The sequence below is a fragment of the Octodon degus genome, unplaced genomic scaffold (assembly GCF_000260255.1).
Source record: "Octodon degus isolate 3935 unplaced genomic scaffold, OctDeg1.0 scaffold00226, whole genome shotgun sequence".
In the NCBI taxonomy this organism is placed as follows: domain Eukaryota; kingdom Metazoa; phylum Chordata; class Mammalia; order Rodentia; family Octodontidae; genus Octodon; species Octodon degus.
The window spans coordinates 2,581,262-2,597,346 of NW_004524802.1; the positions used below are offsets into that span (position 1 = coordinate 2,581,262).

Below are 16,085 nucleotides of genomic sequence, written 5' to 3' on the forward strand. Positions count from 1 at the left end.
TTTTATCATAATTTAAGCTATTATTAATATATCAAACTTTAGAATTATATACTTTAAATAGGTAAACTGTAGAGTATGTGAATCATACCTTAATAAAACTGATTTAAAAAGTGTATTCAAATGCTTCGACTGACATCTAATACCCTGCTTTTTTTTTTGGCGGAACTGGGGATTGAACTCAGGCCCTTGTGCTTGCCAGGCAAGTGCTTATTCTACTGAGCTATCTCCCCGGCCCCTGATACCCTGCTTTTTGTTAACCTGTAATAAAGATAATAGTGCCAAGAAAATTAGTGATCCCAAACCAAATGGTAGCGATCCTGCCTTCAACTGTGATGCACTGATTAGAAGAGGGTTACGGAGACTTTGGAAAGTGCTTCCGGGGTAACAAGCCCCATTTAGCAGGACAAACACCACACCCTGTCCCTGCCATACCTCCAACTGGACTTTGGGACATGGCAAGTGAAGGGCTCCACTGCACACAGGCTGGTGGCCATGGCGCTCAGGGGCTCTGCCTCCCGAGGGCCCAGCTACAATGCGAGAGGCACCGACTCATCACCCAGATACTCAGCAAAGGCCTCTGGAGCAACACTGCTGCCCGCAGGGTCTGCGGTACACAGCGGCCTCTCCACAAGTGAAGAGGAAAAGCTGCGCGGCGGCCTAGGGAAGCGGGTGTGTCGATTCTAACGCTTGAGCACGGGCGCCTCCACTCCCGGAGGGGCAGTGCGTACTTACTGGCTCAGTGAGGGTGCTGTCCTTCTCCAGAAACTGCACAACACAGTACGCCAGCTGGGAAGTAACAGGGGAGCAGCGTTAGTGCTTGGCCTTCCCACGGACGTCGCTGCAAAACACCTTCCTCCTGCCGGGCAGGACCTGATGTGGCCCGCATGTGCAACCTGCCCCAGGAGTCTGAGCGGGCATCCCAGGGAGACCCTGGGGCTGATGGTCAACCCGTAACTCTTTCCCCATCAATCAGGGATAAATTTGAAGGAAAAAAAAAAGCAACATCTTTTACACTAACACCACTGGCAAGTGGACCCAGCGTGTGGGATTCTTGTGGTCCTTTTGAAGATTAGAATGAGCAAGTAATCCAACATCTGGAAAAAAATTAAAATTTGGTTCTGTCTTAAATTGCTTAACTATGAATTTATTTAGTGCAACAATTAATATAACATACTGCCTGGGCATAAAAATATTACCAGTTAATACGGTTGGAGGAAGGAAGTAAATCTACCCCAGGAAGCCACTGTCTTGAATCAGTCACAGGACCTACTTTCTGTCATTCACACCACACTGCCACCTCCCAAATGAGGCCTCATAGATCGCAGTCCTTGGTGCTTAGAGCACAATGGCAAGCCTGCCAGGGTCCGGCTGGGTGACAGCTGAAAGTGACAAATACATTGCTGCCACTCAAGCTGCAGCCAGGGTAGCTACGTCCTGTCTAGGAGAGTGTGAAGGAGACCCCCATCTCCTAGGCAACCACCAACCAGCCAGGTAGTAACCACTCGCCCACTTATCAGTTAACTATAGGAAACTCTAGCAGTTTAAAAAAACCCATTTTTTGCCTATTTAAACTGTGTTGAGGCTGGGGACATAGCTCAGTAACATAAGTGCCTGCCTGGTAAGCACAACGTCCCAAGTTTGATCCCCGGTACCACCAAAAAACCCTCCAAAACCCCCCTGCATTTTGGGCTAGTGATATAGTTCATTAGAGAAAGTAAATGCCTGCCTGGCAAGAACAAGGTTCCAAGTTCAGTCCCCTGAACTACAAAACAAACAAACAAACAAACAAACAAACAAACTGTGTCACAGGCCATTTGCCTGCCCATGACCAATAGGCTTCTGTCTCTAGAGTGTTGGTTTTAAGTTTCACAGAAGAAAAGCTGTCCCCTGTGAAGCTCCCAGCTCCTTCAGAGACAGCCAGTCCTTTCTCTGGGATCTGGCTACTTCCAGGAGCAATCTGCACCCTGCTGTTACTTCTGCCATCGCAACGGGCCTATTACCAGCAGCACCAGCCCCCCCCGCCCCCACCCCAGAGGCTGGAGGCGGTGGTCAGCACTGCCTGCCCTTACCTGGGGATGGTAGACACTCAGGGATTTCACCTTGTGCAAAGGCAGTAACACCTTCAATAAGAAAATCTTGTGCTCTTCTTTTAGTGGTAAGGCAAATCCATTAATTATACTGTCAAGACAGAATTTATTCAAGATTTGAATATTTACAAATTTCACATCATAATCAAATCTCTTTTTTTTTTCCTTCAGAATCTTGAACTGCTAATGTTCACTGAATTGCCAGAGAAGCACAGGTGAAAAGTACTCAAGATATTTATCTTGGTTCCCTATGTGGGAAACAGTGGGCTGGGGGTCTAGTGTCAAACTGATAGTTTACCAATCAAGAAAATAATAGCAAGCAAGAACTTTCCTCGGATTAAGATGATAAAAATCTTGAAATGTTAATTGCAAGTACACATATGAAAAAACTATAGTCAAAGTAATTTGAAATAATTAGCATTTACTCAATACCACAAATGTACAAGCTATTTTTCTAATAAGCTTTTCTTATCAGCCTTCTTCTGTAACTATTTTTAACACTGCGCCTGGGGAAGTAACTGAAATCCCATAGTTTCCATAGTAATGACTTCGAGGTGTATGATATACCTAGGTAACAATACAGATGACAGACTTGTCACTTGGTCACTGGCCACCAGCCACACAAAGACTTACCTTCCCAGTATCTCCAGTAATTCTGCTATGCCATTGTGATGCTCTGTTTCATAAATAAACCTATGAAAAACCAATTTGTCCATTAGACTCAAACCTGAAGTAACACTGGGAAAGACTACTATCCTCTGCACAAGAAAATGAAGCCGGCAGGAGGGAAGCTGGGTGCAGGCAGGGCGGTTGCTTGTGAAGCCCTCCTCGGCACCGGGGCGCGCCCTGCGTAGAGAGCCTGCCCAGCACCAGCAGGCTTGGGTTTCGTCCCCAGTGCTGCATGAAACAAATGATCAAAAATGAAAACCCAAAAGGCAAGCAAACGAACAAACTACACACAGCAACACTGGAGGCGCAGCTGGGCGCCGCACCAAGGTGCCCGCAGCCTGGAGAGGCACCCGCCCCACAGCGGAGAGCGGAGAGCGAGAGTGGCCCCGCTCACGTGTGCTCCCTGGATCGCAATGACAGTATTTTACATTGTTTGTTTTTTTTGTCTGAGTTTTGAGACAGGGTCTTGCTATGTGGCCTCAGAACTTTCTAGGTAGTCCAGGCTGGCCTGAAAGTCACAGCCCTGCTGCCTCAGTCTGCTGTGTGCTGAGATTACAGGTGTTGGGCACTGCGCCTCGCTGTAGTATTTTATTTTGAACAACTTCAAGCACTCAGGACAGTGTTAACACTTTTATTGTGTACACTCACATTTCAACCCTCCAGACTCAATCATTTACAATTTGCTCTGTTTGTTCTGTATACATATATACCGATTCATTCTTCAGTCTGTCCATTAATCTTTCTGTCTGCCCATCGATCTGCCTCATATTTTTGCTGCATTTCAGTGTGAGCTGATGTCTTACTCAGTTTTAAAGCTCTCACCAGTGAGCACAGTTGCTGCGAAGGATAGATGCTCTTTCCCGACACCTCCTAGGCCGCGTTGCTCGCTTCCCGCTGACTTCGCCACACTCCCTGAGCTGACCGCAAGTGGCTGTCAAGGTGCCCGTCCACCCAGCCCCTCATTCCCGTCCTCCAAGCAGGCTCCTCCTGCTGAGCTGCCAGCCCACATACGCCGCCCTCCCGTGCACTTATTTCCTTCGTCTCCCTCCAGACACGCTTCTCAGTTCTGTGTTTGTGGTGCTAGGGCCAAGCCTGGCATCTGTTTGAGGCTTAAAACACATCTGTTGCAAGAACTGGGCACAAGGACAGGGCACAGGGACACATCAGGAAGCAGGAAACAGAAACAGCCTGTGCCTGCTGCTCCTGCCCCTCTGCGCTGTCTACCCTGCCATGCTGAGGGCTGGTGTGAAGCCACAGACACGTGGGGAAAGGCTCCTGCCAGCACACGAGACAGCTCTAAGCCAAAGTAACTTTGTGAAGATTTAATTGTCTGACTGAAATTTCAGACCCTGTCTGAAAGAAACAGAGCAGTGACCTTAAGTTAAAGAACAAGCAAGCATTCACAGACATGAAGCAGGTGCCCTCGAGGACAGGGTCTGGACACCTGCAGGTCCCCAAATGGCAAGGATCCATGCAGGGACTACGGCTTGAACTGAGCCCAAAGGTAGGATTCTGACAGATTCACAAAGATGGGGTATGACAGGAGAAAGAACTAAGTTCTGTAAAATGAGGTGATGGGGAGGGGTGGGCAAGGCAGCAAGGCCACTGGGTAAACTGAGGCATCAGGACCGCTGAGCAGTGAAACACTGACATGGTGACGCTTGGCACGGTGGTGCTTGCCTGTATTCCTGGCACTCAGAAGCCAGGAGATGGCTGTGAACTAGAGGCCAGCATGTGCTCGAGGCCAACCTGAACTGCACAGTGAGACCCTGCCTAAAAAAAAAGAAGAAGGAGGAGGAGGAGGAGGAGGAGGAGGAGGAGGAGGATGTTCTTGGTCTGGAAATGCAGCAGGGAGTCTTGGGAGACCTGGCAACAAGGTGCACAGAAGGTGCCTCATGGTTACATGAGCTCCAAGAGACCTGGCTTCCTAAAGCAGTGACTGCGTTCTTTCTGACCATCCCTTCGGAATTTCTAGTTATTCTAATTCAATGTGAGGTACAAAAGAGAAATCAAGCAGAGTTCTTCTGGCTTTTCTAAAGGAAGCCAGGCGTGGTGGCTCATGCCAGTAATCACAGCACTCAGGAGGCTGAGGCAGGGGGATCTTTGTGAATGTGAGACCAGCCTGGGCGATGAAGTGAGCTCAACTCCAGCCTGAACTGCACAGTGGGACCCTGTCTCAAAAAACCAAAAAACTGGGCCGGGGAAATGGCTCAGTGGAATAAGCACTTCCCTCGCAAGCGCAAGGGCCTGAGTTCAATCCCCGGTTCCGCCAAAAAACCAAACCAAACCAAAACAAAAAACCAAATCCAAACAAACAAAAAAACAACCTAAATAAATAAAATAGAAAAATAAAGAAGAGGCCGAGCCGGAGGAAAGCTATGGAGCTGCACTCAGGGCCGGCCGGGCAGGTGCTTCCTCCAGCGGAAGAGGGCCCCTCTGATGTCCGGCTGGAGACAGAGCTCATCCATCTGGGCCTCACAGGCACGGGTGGCCTGCCTCCGTCCCCCAGGCCTGGCGTCTCTGTGCCTGCCTTGCCAACAAAGGTGGGACTAATCTGCACCGGCCGCAGGCTGCAGTCGTCCCTCTGAGAACCTGTGGCTTCCGGGGCCTCCCTGCTGGAGGCCGTGGTTGCTTGCAAGCTGCATGCCTGAGGCCTGACGCTCATGCAGCCACGTGTCACCACAGGCCACGTGGACAGGGACCCCAGTGGAGCCATGCGCACGAGCGAGAAGTCCCAGCGGACAGCACGTGGAGGGGAACAGTGCAGAGCCCAGGGCAGGTGACAGGTGTATAAGAACAGCAGACGGAGACCTGAGGCCTACACTGGCAGCAGAGAGCAGGGGGTGAGGACTTGCCTGCCCCACTCCTGCGTTCACGCCTGACTGAGCAGGAGTGGGCATGGGGCGCGGGCAAGCCACACATTCAGAATGCCTTTTCTGCAAGGCACTGCTGTACAGGTGGACAGCCTGCCCCGAAATACTCAGGATCGGCAATGTTTTAGACACTAGAATTCTTCAGATGTTAGAACATTTGTGTGTACGTTCATATATATGTACTATATACTTAATAGATTATATACATTTAATATAAATGTATTTATTATTTAAAATCTCAGGGATGGTACCCAAGTTGAGAGCTGAAATTCATTTATGCCTTTTATATGTAGCCTGAAGGTAATTTTATATAATATTTTTAATGTTCGTGATTTTAAATTTCTTTTTAATTTAAAAATTACTTTCTTGAGACAGGATCTTGCTCTGTTGCCCGTCGGCCTGGCACTCCTGGGCTCAGGCGCCCTTCCTGGTGGAGCCCCCCAGCTGTAGGGTGCAGATGTGCAGGCACCTGGTGGTGTCTGCGTTTCTCTGGTGGCCTGTCACGAGGCTCACTGGGCATGAACCCAGTCGGGTTATGTCAGCACAAAGCTCCAAAATTTGGAGTGCTTTGGATTTCAGATCTGGACTGGTGGATCCCAGATGCTCAATTATATTACACTGATAAAGGAACCGAATATATCTCTCAAGAAATTTGCTTTTTTTTTCTTATGTGAAAATGATGTTTAAGACCCAAATCAATTCAAATCTAAATAATATGCTTGCTTTGGGTTGTATATAGCAAGACAATTGTAGACAAGATTACTTAAAGAAGAAAAAAAAAAACCCCACAAAAATATCACAGTCTAGCACTGATCCTTTGGTGTGGACTCAACTGAATTATGTGTAATTCCTTAATGTGGTGTTCCACAGACTTGTGGTTCTGCTATCTGAACAAAACCCCCTTGTGCTGGGGAAACCGAAACACTGTAGGCCAAGCTTTAATTTTAGGACTAAAAGGCAGACGTCTAACTCACACTTGTTCGATGTTATTTAAATCCCATATATGACGATCTGATCTATAGGATATTAGCCACATAATGATCCTGTTGAACAAGAGGATGCCACAAGTAGAAAACAGGCACACAGCATCCCACCATCCAGGACTGACACCACTGTCTGACGACAGCTCGAGAGCTGAGGTTAGGCTGCACTTGGCCCTGGGCACCTTGACAGAAGTGGGACACAGGGAACTTGGAAGGAGTTCAAAGGAAAGCCATACACAGAGAGAGGGGCCCAAAGTGCTGATGTGCTATGGGGGATGACAAGGGGCCAGAACTGATCCCAGCAACTCTAAGCGCTGACTGTATCTTGGCTGGAAGAGCTGGAAGGGCTGTGTTCTTGGGTTGTGTGGACCATGGTAAGCTCTGGGGGCTGGGACGGGAGGCAAAGCGGGGGTTGGCTGGACAGGCTGCGGGGAAGGGAGGGCTAGCCTGCCCCTGTACAGTGTTACCCAGGTCCCGTACATGACTGGATGTGACCTGCCCTCCACGGTCCTAACCCGCAGGCACAGGACATGACATCGAGCGCAACAATGTACAGCAGCACAGCTTACCTATAAAATATGTTATTTATCTGTTTCCTGATGTATGCTCTCAGGCCTAGGAACTTCCCATAGATTCTGTGAAGGGTGGTTTTGAGAAAATCTCTCTCCCGAGGATCCTCACTGTCAAAAAGCTCTAGAAGCTTCAAGAAGAAAGAGAGACTCAGTGGCATGCAGGTGGCTCTGGGTCTGGCCACAGTCCCGCCGTGTGCTTACCTGCAGCACAAACCTCTGGTCGATGTATTTCTTCGCTGTGTTAGGCTGGAAATCTGGAGACTCTAAAAATCTTAAGAAAAATTCATAGACAAGCTAGGAGGAAACAGCAACAATGAGTCAGCGTGGTATTTTACCACCTGGAGATTGAATACACTGCAAGTTCAATCTTTATTTGCCTGAAAATACAAGGCCTTAAATAAGGCTCACCTCTATGGAATTCATACTGAATTACGTGGCTTAACCTAACCACCACTGGTGATGGCCACTGTTCCACCTAGTCAGGCCCACAGACTGTCCCTGGAGTGGCACTCAGCAAACGTCCTTCATGGCCTCCTATGTCACCCTTGCTCTGCTTGCTGCTCAGAACGGAAAGGGCTCAGCTGCCCCCAAACAGGCTGAGGCCAATTACTGGGCTGGGACTGACCACCGGTGCGTCCACCTCTCATCTCACCAAGTGACCACACTGGGCTGACCTTGCGGCCTGTGGGTCAGGACCACGTGGAGAGACCAAGGGCCATGGCAATATCTGGCTCCCTGTCCCTGGCCACTGCTCTACCTGGTTCCGGCCCTGTTTCACCACCTCTGCCTTCTTTGGGGTGACCCAGCCTCCCCGCTTGCCCATCTGGCATTGCTCTGCTCATGCTACCCTGAGGCTTCCTAACCAGTCAGTCTTGTGCCTCACAGAGGGTAAGAGAAAGGTGTTGCGCAGCACCAAGGCTTGTGTGGACGTGCAGTGGCACAGGGACGGCTGCGCTTTGCCCCTAGGCCCAGCTCCAGGGTTATCCACACGGTGGGCAGTGCTACTGCAGACAGACTCGACGATTCCACGTTGGGTAGGTTTGTACAGAACACAGACATACACACATGTACACATATACACACATGCACTTCGTTCTGCTCAAACATTCTTCTTGTATATCTGGGTTGGCCAGTTCTGTGCTACTGAAAGTCAGGGGTTGCTGGGCAATAGCTCAAAGTGGGGTCCTGGGTCATGACCGTGCTCCCCAGACCCCCTGGCGGGCTCTGTACTGAGTCTGCCCTCTGGGACCAGTACCTGTAGATGAGGCCAGGCTGCTTCTAACGTTGGTTCGTCTTCCTCAGGGTCAAATTCTGCTCCCGTAGGGTTGGAGGAAGGTGGCAAGGTCCGAAACATGTTAACTGCGAACTGAAGTCCACAGAGTCTATGATTACAACCAGGACATTTGAAGAAATTTACCAAGGACATTTTAAAGCACACTGAGTGGCTCTGACAGCAGCACTTCCAGAGGTGCAGAGGCTTGTCGCTATTCTCCACATTCAGTAGCAGCATGGGTCCCCAGAGGGAGCTGAGGTCGGAACCACAGCAGGAAACAGATCACCCAGGGCAGGTGGCTGCCAAGCTGACCCCTGAAGTCTTTTTGGTACTCGACTACCAAATGGGCAAAGGCAATGACGGTGACAAATGCTGACAGGGTTCCTCCAGCTCGAGGGCCTGCGTAGCACAGCAAGCCAGTTCTGCTGCCCAGCCGCAAGCCGAAGCTCTCTGGACCAGCCCTGGCCAGGCAGTGGGGACAGGAGTCAGCCCTGGGTGTCCAGCCCTCTGATCCACCGCTTGTGCCCCACCCCGAGGCAACTTTACTGTTTTAAATGTAGGGCTGTGATTTGTTTACAAATGTTCTACCTGGAAAACACAGGCCGACTGATTGGCATGGCTGGACCATCAGATACAATAGCCAAAATATAAGCCATGAATGAAAACTTCAGTGAAAATTTAAAGTATAAAATTTTATTATAGTACAAGACATGTTGGCATTAATCTTCAAAATCTTCCCTTGCTTCAAACACATTTACCCCATCATTCTTGCCCCCTTTCCTTTTTTTTTAAATATGTATTTAGTACAAGATCTATAGATTCCCTGACAAGCGCAAGGGCCTGAGTTCAATCCCTGGTTCCACCAAAAACAAAAACAAACAAACAGATCCATAGGGTCTCACTACACAGATTGGACTCGTAGTGATTCTCCTGTTTTCAGCCTCCCAAGTGCTGGGACTACTTGTGTGTACCACCACGCCCAGTCTCACTTGCCATCTCGGCACATCCTAGGGGAGGGGCCGCGTGGCATGCTGGGGATTGAACCCCTGTCCCTGTTTCTACCTAGGCAGGCACTCTGATCCCCTGAGTTACCTGGCTGGCCCTCCTTGCCCTTTCTAAAGCGCCTCTGAAAGCCCTAGTTCGCGAATGCCGCACTTGCGCTGTCCTAGCAGCCTGCAGTTGATTCTAAACGTCTTTGCTTCAGGGTTCTCCTGACTTTGGGGAACGGCTGGCAGTGGCATGGTGCCAGGGAGTCAGACGGATGAAGACCTGTGGTGGTGCTTCCACAGCGCTGCCCTTCTGTTGGAGGGCATCTGGCAGCAGCATTTGCCGCATTTTTGACCACACCTTGAAAAGATATCCATGGATGTGACCTGTAGGACTCCAAAAGTGGCAGGAAATGACAGGCCTGGTGGTGCACGCCTGTAATCCCAGTTCTTGGGAGGCTGAGGCAGGAGGATTGCTGTAAGTTTGAGGCCAGCCTGGACTACAAAGTGAGTTGAAGGCCAGCCTGAACTGCATAGCAAGACCCTGTCTTAAGAAGACAAAAACAAAACCAAAAAACCAAACCAAACCAAATCAAAAAACCCACCACCACTATACACTGCCCCCCACCAAAAGTGGCAGGAGGCCAGGTATGGTGGCACATGCCTGTGACTCCAATATTCAAGAGGTAGAGGCAGGAAGATCACTGCAAGTTCTAGGCCAGCCTGGGCTACCTAGTGAGTTCAAAGCCAGCCGGAGCTACACTGCAAGACCCTGTCTCAAAACAACAACAATAGCAAAACCCAAAACCAAACAAAAAAGTGGCAGGAATGATAGTGTGTGTGAAGAGAGGGAGAGTATTCTGAAGGGGATTAATAGGGACGACTTGGCAGTGCTGGGGATGAACCCAGGGCCTTCCTCACACTAGGCAAGTTCCAAACTACTAAGCTACATCCCCAGCCACATCTTTTACTGCAAGAAATTAAAAAATTTGTTTATTTTTATTTTTTAAAATTTTATTTATTTATTTATTTGTGTGTGTGTGTGTGTGTGTGTGTGTGTGGCCAGCTCAGCCCACCAGGGGGCGGGGCTGGCTGGCATGTGGTGCTGGGGGATTGAACCGCGGTCCCTGTGGTTTGCTAAGCTTGTTCTAAGTAGGTGCTTTAGACCACTGAGCCATCTCACCGGCCCCTGAAATTAAAAAATTTAAACATGCACCATACTTTTGAGCACACCTCATGCAAAGTGCACAGCAGCAACCTCTCCATCATCACTAAGCGACTACCAGCTGTGACAGATAGGCGGCCCCTCCAACCTATAAAGCCCCTCGGAAGTGCACCCCCAAACTGATGATGGGTGCTGCGAATGCCAGCATCAGGAACTGCCGCTCACAGCTCACAGCTCACAGCTCACAGCAATTTACAAGTCGACAGTGATGGTATGCATAGCCCAGGTTAACTGCTGATAAACTCAAAGTGTTTCTTTTGCTCTGGACTTCCAAAGCAGTGTGGAGCTCTAGGCTGCCTTCATGGCAGCAGAATTTGAAGTCATCGTGGGGAAAGGAACCCTAGTGCCTGGTCCTCAACCGCCTGCTGAGGGCAAGAGAGCCTCTAGGAAGAGCGCCCCTTGGTCACCCTATTAGCTGTAATACCCAGTAATTACCTGAGGGCTGTGAGAAACGCTGGATTAAACCTGTAGCTCTTGGTTGTAATATAATTACAGGCCTAATTGCACCCTTAATTGCAAGCTTCTCCATAATGTCAAGGTGGGTTGTTCCTCGCGTGTTTTCTCTGGAACATTACCTCATCCGTAACTGGGCAGCCTGGGGACTCCCTGAACATTCACCTCGCTGGCCCAGCCCCTGCAGAATATGCAAGGAAAGGGCCTCTCCCAGCTCTGCCATCACCTTCTGTGTGGCCACAGCTGCTTTCAAAGAATCCAACTTCCCTCAAAACAGAAGCCAGGATATGCCACTTAGGGGAAAAAACTACACTTAAAATTCTCATTTGAGTAGCTTGCTATTTTTACCATCTATTCAAATGCAAGTTGAGTATCCTGTCTGAAATGCTTAGGACTAGAATGTTTTGGACTTTTTTTTTGCTTTGCAATATTTACATACACAGAGGTAGCTTGAAGATGGGATTCAAGTTTAAATAAAAGCTCATCTATGTTTCATATACAACTTAAACACCTAGTCTGAAGGTACATATAAAAAAATCTTTTTGCACTTAACTTGCACACACATATTTGTATTTTCTTTTCTGTATTTTAGGGAAGGGTCTACAGGGTGTTCAGGATCTCACTACTAGATCAGACTTGTAGTGGTCGGACAGTTTACAGCCTCCCAAGAGCTGGGATTACAGGCACGCGATACCACGCCCAGTCTCAATTGCTATGGGGGGTGCCTGTAGCAATTGGCACAGGGGGCAGGGCCAGCCTGGGGATCAAACCTGCTTGCAGGCATTTAATTTGCTGAGCTATTTGGCCGGCCCTTGTATTTTCCTTTTAACTTGAAGGAATCCCCACCCTATCTCTCTGGAGATAGCGACTGAATCCTGTGCTGTCTCACTGAGCTCCATCCCAACACTTCTCTATATTTTCTATTATCAGATAGTCTTCTTAAGACACTAAGCTCCCCAGGCTGGGCTTGAACTTGCAATTCTCCCACTTCAGTCTCCTACAGTGATGGGATTACAAGCCTGCACCACCAGGACTGGCGTTTCTTTTCTTTCTTTTTTGGTACCTGGAACTGAACTCAGGATCTTGCACCTCCCAGGCAGGTGCTTGTGTCACTGAGCTATGATCCCAGCTCCTTCTTTCTTTTCTTTACTTTTTTTTTCTTTTCTCTTCCTTCCTTTCTTTTATTTGATCATTCATTCATTTTTTGAGCCAGGTCTTGCCATATTGTCCAGGGTAGCCTTGAAGTCTAGATCCTCTTGCCTCAGCCTCTTGAATGCTAGGATTACAGGTGTGCACCACCACTGCCTGCTAACCTGTAGGAATTTTGTACACTATTTATTTTGTATTTTAGGGAAGGGTCTACAGGGTGTTCAGGATCTCACTACTAGATCAGACTTGTAGTGATCCGCCAGTTTACAGCCTCTCAAGAGCTGGGATTATAGGCAGGTGCCACCATGCCCAGTCTCAATGGCTGTCTCAATGTGCCCTGGGGGTGGGGCCGGCCCTGCAGGCCCAGGGATCAGAGCCCTGGCCCCTGCCCCCGCTTGCAGGTGCTTTAATCCACTGCGCTATTTGGCCGACTCTCCTAACTTTTTTTTTTAAGGGCACTTTGACTCTAGCCAGTCACATGAAGTTAGGTGCAGAATTTCCTACTTTTGGCATCATGTCAATGCTCAGAAAGTTAGATATGACTTTCAGATTAGGCACCACAGTGCAACATTCAATTGCAGTTGAGGGTATAGGAATAAAAAAATACATAATTTTGTAACCAAAAGAAATTTGGTTGCAGTTTGTGAAACAATGACTATTGCTATGATCATTTTACAAATGTATAATACCATCTCCACATAAGAATGAAATGTGAGGGGCCAGGGAGATGGCTCAGTGGAATAAGTGCTTCTCTGGCAAGTGCAAGGGCCTGAGTTCAGTCCCTGGTTCCGCAAAAAAAAAAAAAAAAAAAAAAGAGAAATGTGAATAATTCTCTGTGTGAGTTTATTTTTAAACTTTGGCTTTAGAGTTTAAGAAGAGAAAACCTATACCTGAGACATAATAATTTGCAACATTTATAATCAATTCCATTACCGTCATTTAAAATAACAATGGAACGCTGGGTGTGGTGGTGCACACCAGTAACCCAGCACTCAGGAAGCTGAGGCAGGAGGATCATTGAAGCCTGGACTACAAAGTGAGCTCCAGGCCAGCCTGATCTGCATAGTAAGACACTGTCTCAAAAAGACAAAAACAACAAAAAACCACCACCACTACCAACAACAAAAACCCCAGTGGATTTAATTTTTTTCTCACTTACTGTAGGTCAAAGGCTAGTTTTTAAAATTTTTGTTTTTCTGAGACAGATTTTTCCTGACTCATCCAGGCTGGCCTTGAACTTGAGACTCTCCCGCCTCAGCTTTCCCAGTGCCGGGGTTAGAGGTATGTGCTACCATGCCCAACCAGTTTAGTTTTCTATAGCTTCTGGAGGCGGTATTCCCAGTATTTTATTTAACAATACAATTTCTATATAAAAACAATGAAATAACTGTAGGGTGAATGCATATCACTCAGATTTTATTGTCAGAACTATTTTTGCTCTATCTATGTTTGGTTTATCACATAAACAAGTTGCTTTTTGAAGTAAAATGTGAGAAAGTTTAGGGGTGCTTTAGAGAAGCAAAACAATATATTCTCCCACACAATACAAATAAAGGGAGGCAGGGTTTCCTGTGGGCATGGCCAACCACATCCACACCATGTATCCCTAAGCACTGAGGAGGCACAAGCCCACATTATAATTTATGCCAGGAGTTTTCTTTCTTTTACTTTTTGTCTTTTTGAGATAGAGTCTCACTATGCAGGTCAGGTTGGCTTTGAACTCCCTTTGCAGCCCAGGCTGGTCTTGAATTTGTGGCGCTCCTGCCTCAGTCTCCTGCGTGCTGGGACTACAGGTGTATGCTACCATACCCGTGCAAGTTCTCTTCCCTCTTCTCTTCTCTTTTTTTTTTTTTTGTACCAGGGAACGAACTCTGGACCTTTGCGTTTGCCATGCAGGCGCCGTGCTGCTTAACTGTCCCCCGGCCCTGATCACTACAATTTTATAACCACTGCTGGATTATCTGTGTGGATGGAGCTGAATATACTGAGCAACTGCTGCAGAATAAATGAAGCAAGCGCTGCTGCTTCCAGACAAGAAGCAGTCACTCAGGTTACCCCATGGCCTAGAGCCACGGCAGAGATGTGCAGGATCACAGCCTGGCAGCCCTGGAGGTGGGGTGAAGGCCAGCAGCCTGGGGAGCGGGAGATGAGGCGAGCCCTACGCTTGCCCCGCAGAGTATCTGGGCTGAAGAGTCCTGGTGAAGCCCAGCAGGAAAGGGTTGGGACTTGCAAGGCAGAGCTCAAAGGGGAGAATGTTGCGCTCAGAGGAACCTCAGGACGTGCGGGGTGCCCTTCAGTCAGCAGAATGCCAGGTGGCAAATTTGTGTGAGAAAATCACCAGAGGTGGGAAAGAGCCAGAGAGAACCCAGGACAGTTGGCTCACCGAATCTGTGTGTTCTGTGGATTCAACTGAGGCCAAAATTTGGGGAAAAAAATCTACCTGCTCTGAAATACAGACTTTTCTCATGTTGTGATTCCCTAAACACCACAGTGCAGTAACTGGTCAAAGAGCATGTGCCCTGCTTTCTGCATAATTAGGAGTGGACAGCGTACATGGGAAGGCGCTGGGGCAAGCACTGCGCCGTTTTTTACAAGCACCTTCAGCTGTGGATATCTAAGAGGGCATCAGCTCCCCAAGAGACCCCGAAGGAAGACTGTACTAGCCCAGGGCTGGCACAGTGCCCGTGCCCACTGACCATGTGGGAACAACTCGCAATTCATGGGGCACTGGATTCATAACCAGAAAGGTCTATCTCAGTGAATAATTAGCAGTGGAATATGGGCTTGGTCCTGTCTAATGCATCTTAAAAAGCATGAACCAAAGGCATCAAAGTGTTTCTAAGTACACAAATCTCAAGAACATTAACAGAAATACTTAAGTATCAGTACGTAACAAAATAAAACCTACAATGCCAATCATACAGTTAAAAACTACCAGACAAACAAAGAGGCAGGAAAATATGACTCATGATGACAATAAAAACCAAATGAATTAAGCTGGATCTGACACAAACGATGAAAATTAGCAAAGATATTAAAAGAGGATTCTATGTGTTCTGAAAGTTTAATGTTGACATAGAAGACAAAAAAAAAGGGCTGGCCAGATAGCTTAGTGGATTAAAGCGCCTGCTTCGGCAGATGCAGCGGCCCCGCCCCCAGGGTGCACTGTGACAGTGACTGAACTGGGTGTGGTGGTGCACACCTGTAATCGCAGCGCTTGGGAAGGTGAAAACAGGAGGATCACTATGAGGCTGCTTTGTGTAATGAGGCCCTGTAGACCCTGTACTAAATACATTAAAAAGAAAAGAAGACAGAAAAAGACAACTCAAACTACCACAGATGATAAGTTCAGTATGTGAGACAAAAACTGACTGGAGGAAATTAGCAAGGGACAACACCCCGCAGGAAGGATGGGGCGACCATCAGTGCGCAATGGGACAACCCCACAGCGCTTCACATCTACAGTAATGTATTAGAAGGACACGTGGGGCAGAGAACTGTCTTTGAGAAGATAACGGCCAGTTTTCCATATGTGATGAAACTACAGACAAGGCTTGAGGGAACTGTGCTGGGAAACATCATAAGCAAGTGGCTTTAAAGGAGCTGAGTGCGAAATGAAGGCTGGTGGAACCGAAACGGGTGTGTCTAGAAGCGTATTTCACAGGGGGCGTCTCCTTGAAACATTTTTTTTCATACCACCTGGTAAGCTTCTTTTTTTTTTTATGAGCAGAATATATTTATTGAGAGAAAGAAAGCTCCTGCCCAAGAGAGGGACAGCAGGGGCCCGAGCGGGTAGTTCCCCCCCAGCTTCTTTT

The 16,085-nt window shown here is 48.1% G+C and overlaps 1 protein-coding gene across 6 annotated transcripts in view; it reads right to left on the reverse strand.

The window, feature by feature from the left end:
• Ppp2r5c (protein phosphatase 2 regulatory subunit B'gamma) overlaps window positions 1-16,085 on the reverse strand; it is a 148,628-nt gene that overhangs the window by 25,873 nt on the left and 106,670 nt on the right. For all 6 annotated transcript variants that reach the window (XM_023705685.1, XM_004645406.2, XM_023705683.1 and 3 more), the window contains 6 exons: window positions 8,440-8,550; window positions 7,386-7,478; window positions 7,182-7,312; window positions 2,721-2,780; window positions 2,070-2,178; window positions 733-786 (listed from right to left, as the gene is read on the reverse strand). In XM_023705685.1, the coding sequence (XP_023561453.1) occupies window positions 733-786; window positions 2,070-2,178; window positions 2,721-2,780; window positions 7,182-7,312; window positions 7,386-7,478; window positions 8,440-8,550 (558 nt within the window). The remainder of the gene's footprint in view (window positions 1-732; window positions 787-2,069; window positions 2,179-2,720; window positions 2,781-7,181; window positions 7,313-7,385; window positions 7,479-8,439; window positions 8,551-16,085) is intronic.